This window comes from Staurois parvus, unplaced genomic scaffold (assembly GCF_062004578.1).
Source record: "Staurois parvus isolate SC_StPar_1 unplaced genomic scaffold, SC_StPar_1.0 ptg001162l, whole genome shotgun sequence".
NCBI lineage: Eukaryota > Metazoa > Chordata > Amphibia > Anura > Ranidae > Staurois > Staurois parvus.
Window position 1 is genome coordinate 8,225,778 of NW_028318958.1, and position 13,813 is coordinate 8,239,590.

The 13,813-nt window shown below is 43.0% G+C and overlaps 1 protein-coding gene across 6 annotated transcripts in view; it reads right to left on the bottom strand.

The window, feature by feature from the left end:
* The window catches only part of LOC149439062 (protein DOP1B-like), a 657,792-nt gene that overhangs the window by 564,259 nt on the left and 79,720 nt on the right, over window positions 1–13,813 (bottom strand). For all 6 annotated transcript variants that reach the window (XM_089659538.1, XM_089659534.1, XM_089659535.1 and 3 more), the window contains one exon: window positions 11,616–11,715. In XM_089659538.1, the coding sequence (XP_089515664.1) occupies window positions 11,616–11,715 (100 nt within the window). The remainder of the gene's footprint in view (window positions 1–11,615; window positions 11,716–13,813) is intronic.

Below are 13,813 nucleotides of genomic sequence, written 5' to 3' on the forward strand. Positions count from 1 at the left end.
TCAAAGTTGCACTACATGAACAGAACTGTCATACTTTTCCTATTAGCAAAAAGTCACAAAGGCGCACCCATCCAAAGTTGCATCAAAGTCTCACCCAGGTAAAGTGACATTAAAGTCAATACATTCCTGTTTGCAAAAAAAAAAACAAAATGTAAAACGCATAAAAAACACACTACATGGCTTGAAATCCCTTCGTCGTTCTCCTTTTACACATTTCTTCTTTCTTCTCTTCACCCCCCCCCCTTTTTTTTCTCTTTCTTTTTCCCTCTCCCTACCTTTTTCCCTGTCTTGGTTGCTACTGCTATTTGTTTATGTCAATAGACTGATCTGTTTGTACTACCTTTCGGACCAGTGTGCTGTACTTTGCTGTTTTTGAAACCAATAATTTAAATCTCTATGTAATTGGACCACACCTGGTTCTTTGTCTTATTTGCTGGCATCCACTAATGCGTCTTATTTTTGTAGATGTTTGTACTCTAAAAAAGTTGTTTAAATAAAGAATGTAAAAAAAAAAAAAACCACCACACTACATGCGTTTTTGCTGCATGTCCATTGAAGTCTATTGAACCAAAAACTCACCATGTTCACATTTAGCTGTGAACCAGGCCCAACAGCGTACAAAGCATTTTTTTTCACTGAATATCTTTATTAAAACATTGCCATGCAACTTGCTATCATGTGGAAATCAAATCATTTCAGCTGCAGAAGAGATCATTTCCACTATAACAGTAGATAATTGTAATTAGTAACAGGGAAGGGTGAAACATTTTATTCGATAGGTTTGTGCTCATTAAAAATCAAGTGTACTTTTAATAGAAACTAGTATAAGTTCCTGACTTGATCTGGTATCGGCCTCCTGCAGTCGCTCTACCGCAGAGCTCAGAATGGAAGAGGGAGAAGTAGCACAAAGAGCCAATCAGCTGTGCTGTGATGTTTATGTGCTAACAAGTGATGTGCTGAGGAAAAGGCAGAATGACAGAGATCAGTCTGCTGCTTCTCCCTCACTGTCAAGTCACAGGCTGAGGGCAGGGACAAGACCTAGTTGTCTTACTTAAATGAAGTAAAGAAAAGTCAGGTCTCCAGGATGGCTGGGCTGTGTGGCAGAGCTGTGTAAATCTTAGATCTGGACGGACAGAAATATAAATCCTTTAGCAGGTAAACTAACTCCCATATATGTAATTCATGTGCTTATTTAGCTATTTGCTTGGAGTTCAGCTTTTAATCTTTCATCAGAAGTATCTATAGGAAGTGTGATCTACCTTAAGAGAAGGAAGTAACCGGGTGCTGCCAGATTCAGAGAAACGGACTCCTTCAGAAGTGTGAGTAATGGTTGGAAATTTTCCTGCATATCAGATGGAGAAAGCCTGAAAGAACAATAAAAATAATTTTGTATTCTTCAATCCCACCCATCCAGTTGCTCTTCCCACAACCCATGGCTGGAACTTTCCACAATAAAACACTGCACTGCAGCACATCTCTCACATCGACCTTCTCCACCCCTTGTGACCGCTGATAATGAACACTGCACTGGACCTGTATTTCATGACAGGTATATCGCTCTCTCTCTCATGTTGGTAGGTTAACTGGATCCTGTCTACATTGGCCCTAGTATGTGCATGTATGAATATGAGTTAGGGACCTTAGATTATACGCTCCTTGAGGGTTAGGGACTGATGTGAATGTACAATATATATTTATATGTGTAAAGTGCTGTGTAAATTGACAATGCTACATAAGTACCTGAAATAAATACACACACACACTATATATATTTAGATTGTAAACTCTTATGAGTAGGGCCCTCTTAATCCTCTTGTTTTGATTGTATTGTAGCTGTACTGTCTCCCTTTATGTTGTATAGCGCTGTGCAAACTGTTGGCTCTATACAATTCCTGTATAATAAATTATATTTTTATATATATATATATATATATATATATATATATATATACACATACATACATACACACACACGGTTGTGCTGAAAAGTTTGCATACCCTTGCAGAAATTGTGGAATTATGGCATTGATATTGAAAATATGACTGATCATGCCAAAAAATACTCTTTTATTGAAGGATGATGATCATATGAAGCCATTTATTATCAAATAGTTGTTTGGCTCCTTTTTAAATCATAATAACAGAAATCACCCAAATGGCCATGATCAAAAATTTACATACCCTGGAATGTTTGGCCTTGGTACAGACACACAAGGTGACACACGCGGGTTAAAATGCCAATTAGAGGTTAATGTCCCACATCTGTAGCTTTTTAAATTAAAATTAGTGTCAGTGTATAAATAGTCAATGAGTTTGTTAGCTCTTATGTGGAAGCACTGACTAGGCTAGATACTGAGCCATGGGGATCAGAAAAAAAAATTACAAAAGTCCTGCGTAGCAAGGTAATGGAACTTTATAAAGATGGAAAAGGAAATATAAAGATGTCCAAAGCCTTGAATATGCCAATCAGTACTGTTAAATCACCTATTAAGAAGTGGAAAGTTTGGGGATCTCTTGATACCAAGCCAAGGTCAGGTAGATCAAGAAAGATTGCAGCCATAACTTTGAAAGTCATATTTTCAATATCGATGCCAAAATTTCACAATTTCTGCCAGGGTATGCAAACCTTTGAGCACAACTTGTACATACGCAAAATACATAAATAAAATACATTCACATCAGTCCCTGCCGTCAAGGAGCTTCTTACAATCTAAGGTCCATAACTCACATTCATACACATACTAGGGTCAGTTTTGGACAGGAGACAATTAACCTACCAGCATGTCTTTGGAGTGTGGGAGGAAACCAGAGTACCCAGAGGAAATCCACACTGGCACAGGGAGAACATACAAACTCCAGGCAGGTAGTACCATGGTTGGGATTCAAACCAACGACGCTATTGCTGCCAGACAGAAGTGCTAACCACTTAGCCATTGTGCTGTATTGACTGGGCAACTGAAAGACCTCCTATCAAAAAGGTATAGTAAGGGACTGTTCATACCTACAGGTGTGACCAAGCATGGGTGCGTTTCCAGGCGTTGTGTGTAGAGCGGCCCTTTAATTTCAATGAGCTGCCCTATTCGTGAAAAACACAGAAAAGAAGCCCCTGACTCTTTTCCAAAAATGCACCAAACTGTACCGCATGCAGGCGTGAGCATTTGCAAATGCATGATGGTGCCATTAACAAATACAGTCACCACCATGTCTCTGCTAAAGTGCAGGGAATTGTGTGTCTAGAAAGCACATGATATGACATGCGTTCCCAATTCCAAATTTCTGAACCTAGCCTTATACTGTTGTTTGGTATCAACTACATTTCTAGCTCATTGCGATGAACTAGTTATCCTAAAATAAACATGAATATAATCAAACTAGTAAAAAGAAACTACTGATCACTTTCTTATTAAAGAGGAACTAAATTCTGGAACCTTTGTCCCCTAGAAAATCAAACTGAGGACAAAGAACAAGTCACCAGTATTGCCTGCAGTCACCCTGCAGCTGATCTTTCCTCATTACTGACTTGCCAGTCTTCAGTGTCTTTAATGCACATACAAGGTCAACTAAGGTCAGCTGAGAGTCACTGGGTACTGGTATGATCTGGATGGATAAGAGCCAGGAACCTAAAAGCTGGTTTAAATTTGCTTTGCAGAGCATTCCGTGTTTTGGGGGTTCACATAAAATGTGAGGCAGGAGGAGGGAAGCCAGGACTCGATTAAGCTTTGGTTGGTTGACTCAATGATGACTGACCATAGGCCTGACCTCAGCTGTTTGCTCTGCTTTGGTTCAATCCTACTTTCTGCATGTCTTCTTTCCCATGACAATGCCAGTAGGTAGGCAGGGTGAGGGTATATAATTGGCACTTTTCTTGGCAAGCAAAAGATGAAGATGGACAATGGTGAAGAGCGGTGAAGCAATAGAAAGTATTAAATAACTTTTATTATTCCTTTCAGGCAGCTCAGGACACCACTGCAGCCAGGGATGATAAATATGAGGGAATTCATACAATTCATATTATGACTTTGTATCATAACCATATACATCCAGTTTTGGTAAGTAACATTAAATGCTAACTAAACCCAAGAGCAAAAACACAATATATCTTAGCCCACAGTCCTCAGATGGTGAGGCTGCATTAGTTGGCTTTTTAAAGCGAAGAACATTTTCAGTAAATACTGCAAATACTTGTTGATCCTACCAGAAATGCAGTGTCCTTGTCACTTCCTGTGAGCTGCATCAAAGAATATCATCCTTCGTAGCGATCTTGTGGAAATTACTGATTGCCCTGTTCTCTATGTAATGAAGATGAAGAAATTTGGACATATTTTGTAGTCCATATCAGGAGAACAGCCCAGAGTGACAACCATGGTTCTCTCCATAGATACAGTGCAGGAGTGATGTAGCCACCCATGGACAGGAAGTGTATTAACTGCTTGATTACCAGGTGAAAATAAAGCAAAAGAAGCTTGAAAAATAAAAATGAACGCAGACACCATACCAGGGGCGGACCATTTGGAAACTCAGGCACTGCCTGAGGGCCTGGGGTTAGTAGGGGGCCAGATGAGATGCCCCTAGTACCTTTTTCATAGGCTTTATTGAGTTTGGGCAAGGACACAGGGGCCCCATGATCCCCAGAATTGTGTATAAAACTGACAGGCAGAATTAGACGAGTGGCTGCGCTGCCGGCCAATTGCTTCCACAGTCCCCGGGAGGGCCATGGTAAGGGGGTACAATCAGGCCTCCTGTACAGGGCCCAGGCAGCTGAGTGAATCAGATGTGGACAGGGAGGGAGATCGGCATGGGGGGGGGGGGAGCATGTATCCAGGCCCACTTTCCCATCTGTGGGTGGGTGGAGAGGAGAGCTCTCCTCCCCTTCTTTCTCCTAAATGGAAGTTGACCAATGTGACGTTACTTCCAGGTCACCCGTCACTTTCTCGGCTAGCTGAGAAGAAATGTGTTGAAATGTGACCTTTTAGACCCAACATGTATCATTAAAGAGAACCTTTAAAAATCATCACATAGGGGACTTTGTTTCCCCTACCCCAACACCGCACCCACCCCCCCAAAAAAAAAAAATTTGAGGCCTCTCTACCCCTACATACTGTATATGCACATCTGAATGTAATTGCACACGTTGGTGTGCCTACAAGTGAAAATGGTGATTGTGATACACGTTACATATCGCCGCACACGCCGAAGTGCGAGGGATAATTCTAGCACCAGACCTCCTCTGAAATGCTAAGCTGATGACCTGTAGAGGGCTTTTGAAGTGTCACCTATAGAAAATATAGGGTACTAATTTCACAGGTGCACACAAATTCAAGGTTTGGCATATTGGGGATCTATTTACTCAGCGCGACTTCGTCCTTTGTATTTTACCAAAATTTGGGTCATTTATTGCGTGTGTTTGTCCTAAATTTCACTTTAGTGTGTTTGCGGTAATAAAACACTGGAACTACAACTATTTTATTCTCTAGGGTCTCTGTTTTCAGAAAATATATCATGTTTGGGGGTTTTATCTCATCTTCAGGTCTAAACTGATTTTTTTAAATGTGTGCAAAAAATGCAAAACCGGCTCTGTCAGCAAAATTGTTAATAGAGCTGAGCTTGGGTGTCCTCCACAGTCCTCTCCATCTGAACCTTGGATCTGCACTGTTTACTAATCCAAAGGCTGTGGGCCGGGTCATTCAATGCCATTGTCTATAGGTAGGCGTGTCCATAAAAGAGCGCTGTTGTCACTTTTTTTTCCCTCCGCAGATTGCGTTTTTTGTGCAATAGACTTCAATGGCACTTCCCCAATAACGCAAGGGTTGTGTTTTTGATGCTTTTTTTTTTGCCGATAGCAAAGTATTGACTTTGATGTGACTTTTTTTTTTGCTAATAGGAAAGCATGACATTTCTGTTAATGCAGTGCGGTTTTGATGCGACTTTGGATGGGTGTGACTTTGATGCAACTTTCTTTTTTGTATTTTTGCTAATAGGGAAGTATGACAGCTTTGCTCATGTAGTGCGACTTTGATGCGCCATTACACACTCTAGCACTCAAGTCACATCAAAGTTGTGCAGGAACCTTTTGTGTCCAAAGTCGCAGGTTAGGGTTAAAGGTTAGGGTCAGCGTTAAATGTTAGGGTTAGAACGCTAACCGCAGCCTTTAACCCTAACCTGCGACTTTGGACACAAAGATTCTTGCGCTACTTTGATGTGACTTTGATGCTACTTGAGTGCCAGAGAGTGTAAAGTCACATCAAAGTTGCACTACATGAACAGAACTGTCATACTTTCCTATTAGCAAAATAAAAAAAAAAAAAAGTTGCATCCAAGTGGCACCCATCCAAAGTCATATCAAAGACAGTACTATGGCCTGCAAGGCTTCATTTTTTTAAAAATCCGAGTAAGGCTAGGTTCACATCGAGGGAGACTGAGGATTGTGTGATAGAATCTGAAAAATACAGAAGGAATGGAGGCGCCTCCCCCTATTCACTTGTAGAATGACACATCAATTCTCGTGTATCTAGGGGTGTGGTGGAGCCGCCCCTTCCAGTGTACAATCAACACACAAAAGTAAGGCACTTCACCCAAAGAACTGACTAAATGACTCAAACACAGAAAATCTATATAAATGAATAAATACATTGATCCAAGTGATCACCACTCTGTGTTTATGGAATCTTTTTTTGAGTTGTGATAACTTGGATCAATTTATTCTTTTATATATATTTTCTAAGTTATCACAACTCAAAAAGTTTCCATAAACACAGAGTGCTGATCACTTGGATCAATGTATTCATTCATTTATATTGATTTTCTGTGTTTGAGTCATTTAGTCAGTTCTTTGGGTGAAGCGCCTTACTTTAGTGCTCAAAATTTTTCATTTCTTTATGAAAGTTTGTTTCATTTTCTAATCATTAGTGGGATCAAATCGATGTTTATTTTTGACAGCAGAGGCTAGAAAAGTTCCAAAGTAGCAGGATGGTAAATTATTTAGCAATGAATTTCCAACAGAGGACATTCTGAAGTACTTTCAAACGACATTCATCAAGTCATGCAATGTAATCATTTTTGTATGAATGTTTGTTTGAAATCTATTGGGGTAAGAGCAGCTGTAGCCTCCCTAGCGGTCTGATTATGTCCATATTTCTGTGCTCAAAGCGGTATTTTTTTAAAATGGAAATATGTATTTTTTTTTTTATTGTAGGCCTGTAACTTTTAGGAATAATTCACTGAAATCTGTCTGAACAAGAGTCTAGTAAACATCCCGGGTATGTTAAAATTTGAAACACGAAATCATAAATTATAATTTAATAAATAATCATAAAAAATAATAATATAATAATACATTTAATTAAATAATATAATTAGACCAAAAACACTGAAATTTTAAAAATAGCGCCAAGTTCGCACATCACTGAGCAAAGTCACAAAATCGTTTTCAGTGTCTGATGACGAATTTCCCCACGAATCATTATCACTCAATTCTGCAAGTGGTTCTAATTTACTATCGCTGTTCTCTAGCTGATCTAAAACCGCTTTTGACCTAAAGGGACGCTTTTTGGACGCCATGGACTTTTCTCAGTTTCCAAGCAGAAAGAACAGTAACAATGCAGGCAGGGCACAGGACAAAGCACTCGGGACAAAATGTATGTGAAATGGTTTGATACAGTAATGTTTTACTATGTGATTTTAGTGAAGTTAGTGAATGTCACTTTTACAACTTTCAAATTTCCCGCCAGTTCCGTCCCCCGACATCCTAACGTCGCAGGGGACGGAACCCAGAAGCCGGCATCGGGGGAGCGCAGGACAAGCTAAGTGAAGAACAGATCCAGGAGCAGCGCTGCAGGGTATTCTCCTCAGTCTCTTCCCCATAGTAATCAGACTGCAACATTGTAACAAGCCACAAAGTGAGATTCTGAAGCAGGGGCAGATCTGGGTAAGGCATTTGTGAACACAGCTAAGATCTGCATAGGCACCAGCATTTACATGTTCTCTCTGTGTTTCTTGGTCCAAGAAGTCAATGGTGACCCTAGCTGATGCCTGAACAAATATGGTGCTAACCCTGAGGAGGGATAGGCAGAAGAAGACGTTGTCAGGAGGAGTACTGTGATCTCTGTGATTGATAATAAATACCTGGAAGTGTTACACGGATACATTACAGAGCATACATGAACTCAATATCCAATGATTCCTCCTCTTCAAGGGAGCAGTGTCTTGTCTTTCAAGGCCCTTAGTTAAATGTTTGACTACAAGTAGAATTCAGAAAAACACAGAAATAATAGTGATAGTAATAGTAATAGTGATTGTATATGGCCGATCCCCACTCCTCCAGAATAAGCAGCTGCGGCCTCTTTACACCTCCGCTATTGGTCTATGGATTTGGTAGAACATATCACACCAGTGAGAGAAGTATATTGGTTTTGGGGGGCAAACAAGGCTTTGTTTAGGTGATCTGGTCCACGCTTTATTGTTGATGCATTTTAAAAGGCTCAAATAGGTATAAAAAAAAATCTTCCAGTAAAACCAGAGATGAAAATACAAAATACACATTAAAGGAATGATTAAACACTAAAGCTGAACCCCAGCGATAAAAGGTCTTTTCCTGAGCATTGCCCCCCTCCCTGCTGTAAGGCCTCATGCACCAGCACAGAACATAACTAAAGGCCATACTTACCTCTGCTTCAATCGTTCCATGCCAGCATCTTCCAGGTTCTGGCCGATGTAGGATGATGTTACTCCTGTGCATACGCCTCCTGGCACACAGGCACTGGGGTCTTTGGTAAGGAATCCCACCCAAAACACCTACCTGCATGCTGTTTGAAGGCTCTCCCTGTGCTTTCATGTTTTTCCCTTGGTGTTCCAGTTTCCTCCATTCTGGTAGGTTAATTGGCCCCCTGTTTCAAACTAAAGTGTTCTCCTGGGACCCCTCCTTGAAATAACGGCCACCATGTGTAAATGTCACAGAAATCCAGTGCAAAATATCCTCCACCATATATCTGCTCACCTCCAGCAGTGTGACCTCACCTTATACAATGATTTGGTCTAACTGCACTTTTGGTCCCAAATGTATGGACTCTGTCGATCAAATTGCTGAAAATTAACTCCTAAAGATACTCCCTCCAGATGACCGTCTCAGGCTTAGCCGTATTCCTCATATACAGAAGCTCAAAATAATGCTTTATCCTTTAAAACTTTTATTTACACATTAAAACACAAGAAATGCACTCACATTCCGGAGGTCCATATCTGCACCATGTATGGTGAACATCCAGCAATGTACTAATTGGGCACAAGATGGCAGTATCATCCCTGGCAGTATGGAAACAGTCCGGCTCCAAACACAGTATATTGCAAGACAATGCACGGGCCCTATGTATAACTGCAACTGCCTACAACTATGAAAATCCTGGAGAGGCGTATGGATTACTACTACTGCTATTCCCATGAATGACGTTTTTCCCATTAGTGATGTTTTCGAGCCGGGACTGTTTCCATACTGCCGGGGATGATACTGCCATCTTGTGCCCAATTAGTACATTGCTGGATGTTCACCATACATGGTGCAGATATGGACCTCCGGAATGTGAGTGCATTTCTTATGTTTTATGTTCAAATAAAAGTTTTAAAGGCTAAAGCATTATTTTGAGCTTCTGTTTATGAGGATTACGGCTGAGCCTGAGGCAGTCATCTGGAGGGAGCATCTTTTGGAGCTAATTTTCAGTAATTTGATCGTCAGAGTCCATACATTTGGGACCAAAAGTGCAGTTAGACCAAAACATTGTATAATGTGAGGTCACACTGCTGGAGGTGAGCAGATATATGTTGGAGGATTTTTTGCACTGGACTTCTGTGACAGATACACATGTTGGCCGTTATTTCAAGGAGGGGGTCACAGGAGAACACTTAAATGATTGGACTTTAACCAAATATAGTTTTTGGACAATAATCTTATTAATTTAAAAATGTTTGTGAGTCACTTTATTTCTGTTTTTGACATCACTGTTTTATATATATATATATATATATTTTAGGGATTGTGCATTTTGTTATATGTAGCGTAGCATATTTTCTTTGATATTATTTATTATTTAGCCCACTGAGACATGGGATGTGTGCACTAGCGGCTACAGTACTAATATAATATAATACCTATTGATTTGTATTTATATTCACCATAGTAAGCGCTTGAGTTTATTCACATTTTTCATTATCACTAAAGGATTTTACTACAGTTGGAGTGAAGGGGAATAAAATACAGTGGACTTTTAATGTAAATAGAAGATTTACATAAATAGATCACTCTCCAAATTCCATGAGAACGCTCTCCGGCCTATTGCTGATCACTCTCCAAATGCAATGAGAACACTCTCCGGCCTATTGCTAATCACACTCCAAATCCCATGAGAACACTCTCTGGCCTATTGCTGATCAGTCCAAATCCAATCAAAAGGCTCTCCAGCCTTTTGCTAATCTCTCTCCAGTCCCAAAGTCCCAATGCCCTGGCATCTCCCTTTTGCCGGTCCCAACGGCCTGGCATCTCCCTGTTGCCGGTCCCAATGGCCCGGCATCTCCCCCCTGCCGGTCCCAACGGCCCAGCATCTCCCTGCTTCCGGACACAACAGCCCGGCATCTCCCTGCTTCTGGTCGAAACGGTCCAGGATCTCCCTGCTTCCGGTCGCAACAGCTCGGCATCTCCCTGCTTCCAGTCGCAACGGTCCGGCATCTCCTTCTCGCCAGTCTCAACGACCCGGCATCTCCCTCCTCCCAGTCCCAACGACCCGTCATCTCCCTCCTCCCAGTCCCAACGACCCGGCATCGCCCTCTGGCCAGTGCCAGCAGTCCAGCATCTTCCCCTGCCAAGTCCCAAGAACCTGGCATATCCCTCCTTCCAGTCCCAACGGTCCGGCATCTCCCCACTTCCAGTCCCAATGGTCCAAGATCTCCCTTTTTCCAGTCCTAAGGACCCAGCATCTCCCTCCTTCTAGTTCCAACAGTCCAGAATATTACCCCCTCTTTTGGCGCCAGGACCCCCCACCCTGCCACACCATTCACCTACCACACACAGTGATGGTCGAGGTGCAAGACACATCTCCCACAGATCCTGCAGTGCCCACTCCATGCTGGTCTCACCACCTGACACACTTTGTACCAGTACTTGTCAGCAGTGAGGAAATCCTTCTCCAGGAGGTGTTCAGAACATCCTCTCCTTGGAGATTCTGTCCCCTCCCCTGCCTCTGAGCCACCTTCAAGATCTTTGCTGGCCCTCACCCTGGTTGTGATTTTTTTTTTTTTTAGGTAGCCGCGATCCTGCTTGGCTTTGGCCAGGGAGAGGAGAGTCATGAACAAACCACCAATGATGGCAGAAAGGTGACCCCAGCCGATGTGCTCTTTCAGGAAGACCTCCCGCACAAAGTTATAGTACATATACAGTATATATACCCCAGAGAGAAGAGCACCAGACTGAGGAACAGCAGAGTCTTCTCTTTCCGTCGATGCGTCAGCTGGTAATACCAGATCACTAGGACAGGGAAGGAGCTGAGGACCACCACACCCAGGACAATATGCAAGGATGTCACATACAGAGACACAGGCAACAGGATCAGCAGTGAGAGGATCCCAATGTCTACCTTCTTGGCGGCTCGGATCCAAGGGATGCGGAATCGGTCTGATGCGATCTCGATGACCCGTGTCAACACCTCCGGCTTCAGAGACTTGCAGGTGATCCATCTGTGGAAGATGACAAACTGCTAATATTGATTCGTAAGAATGCAAAGCTGGCCACAGACAATACAATCTGATCGTATAATAAACTAACTATATACTCTACATTACAATCTGAATGTATGATCTCCTTTACGTTGACCATACACATTACAATCTGGATTGTGTGGCTGTTGTAGCCGAGAATGGACGAGCTCGCTCACCTATCACAGACCTCGTCCAAGTCCTCGCAGTCACACAGACAGGCAACCGGGTGGCTCCTCTCTCCCTTCTGGTTTATGTATTCGCAGCAGCACAGGACATCATCAGTATTAACCCCAGGTTTGGGGGTCTTCTTCTCCATCCTCTCCCCATTTATTATGCCCTCCTCTGCTATAGAGGCCCCAAATGACCATATCTCAGCAGAGTGCAGCTGGCGGTGGATGTACACATGGCAGTGGAAGGTGTCCAGCGGAGGAGGAAAGCAGAGACAACTGCTATCAATAAATCAAACAAACGTCCGTCCTCCATATTGAGGACAGCTGGCTACCACTCCCTGGTGTCTCCCCATCCCCATATCTGACCCCTCCTTATTCCCCTAAATATCGGGGAACTCCCACCTACCTCCATCCACAGCTATACTACTGTGCATATGTCACCCAATTACTGTGCATCACTCCTGCCAACCTTTGACATCCACCCCATCCCTGCATCCTCTATATACCCCTTCCTGTCCCTGCATCCTCTATATACCCTCTCCTGTCCCTGCATCATCTATATACCCCCTTCTGTCTCTGCTTCCTCTATATACCTCTTGATGTTCTTGCATCCTCTATATACCCCCTCCTGTCCCTGCATCCTCTATATATATCTTGATGTCCTTGCATCCTCTATATAACCCCTCCTGTTCCTGCATCCTCTATATACCCCCTCCTGTCCCTGCATCCCCTGTATATACCCCCTGCTGTTCCTACATTCTCTATATACCCCTTCCTGTCCCTGCATCCTCTATATACCCCCTCCTGTCCCTGCATCCTATATATACCCCCTCCTGACCCTGCATCCTCTACATACCCCTTTCTGTCCCTGCATCCTCTATATACCCCCTCCTGACCCTGGATTCCCTATGTACCCTCTTCCTGTACTTGCATCCTCTACATACCCCTTCCTGTCCTTGCATCCTCTAAATACCCCTTCCTGTCCCTGCATCCTCTAAATACCCCCTCCTGACCCTGTGTTCCCTATATACCCCCCTCCTGGCTCTGCATCCTCTATATAACCCCTCCTGACCCTGTGTTTCCTATATACCCCCTCCGGTCTCTGCATCCTCTATATACCCCCTCCTTTCCCTGCATCCTCCATATAACCCCTCCTGACCCTGCATCCTAAATATACCCATTCCTGTCCCTGCATCCTCTATATACCCCCTCCTGTCCCTGCATCCTCTATATAAACCTTCCTGTCCCTGCATCCTCTATATAAACCTTCCTGTCCCTGCATCCTCTATATAACCCTTCCTCTTTCTGCATCCTCTATATACCCCCTCCTGACCCTGCATCCTCTATATACCCACTCCTGACCCTGTGTTCCCTATATACCCCCTCCTGTCTCTGCATCCTCTATATACCTCCTCCTGACACTGTGTTCCTATATACCCCCTCCTGTCTCTGCATCTTCTATACACCCCTCTCCTGACCCCGTGTTCCTTATATACCCCGCATCCCCTATATACCTCCTCCTGACACCACGTCGCCTATATACCCCCTCCTGATCCCTCACCACCTATATACCCCCTCCTGACACAGCATATTCTATATTTCCGTCTCCTGACCCAGCACCCCCTATATACCCCCCTCCTGAGTCTATGTTCCTTAAATACCCCCTTCCTGGCCTCATGTCCACTATATAACCCCCTCCTGATTCCACCTTTACCCTTAAAAGCAAAAAAAATATATATTTTTGATCTTTTGCTTTAAAAAACAAAAAAATTTAACATTGGTCGGAGACCGGACATGATGTCATGACGTTGCTCTGCTCCTCCAGCAAGATGGTGGTGATCGAAGACCTGCACACTATCGGATTGTTTCTCGGGTTGGACGCAGTTAGCAGTAAGCCCAAGAAACAC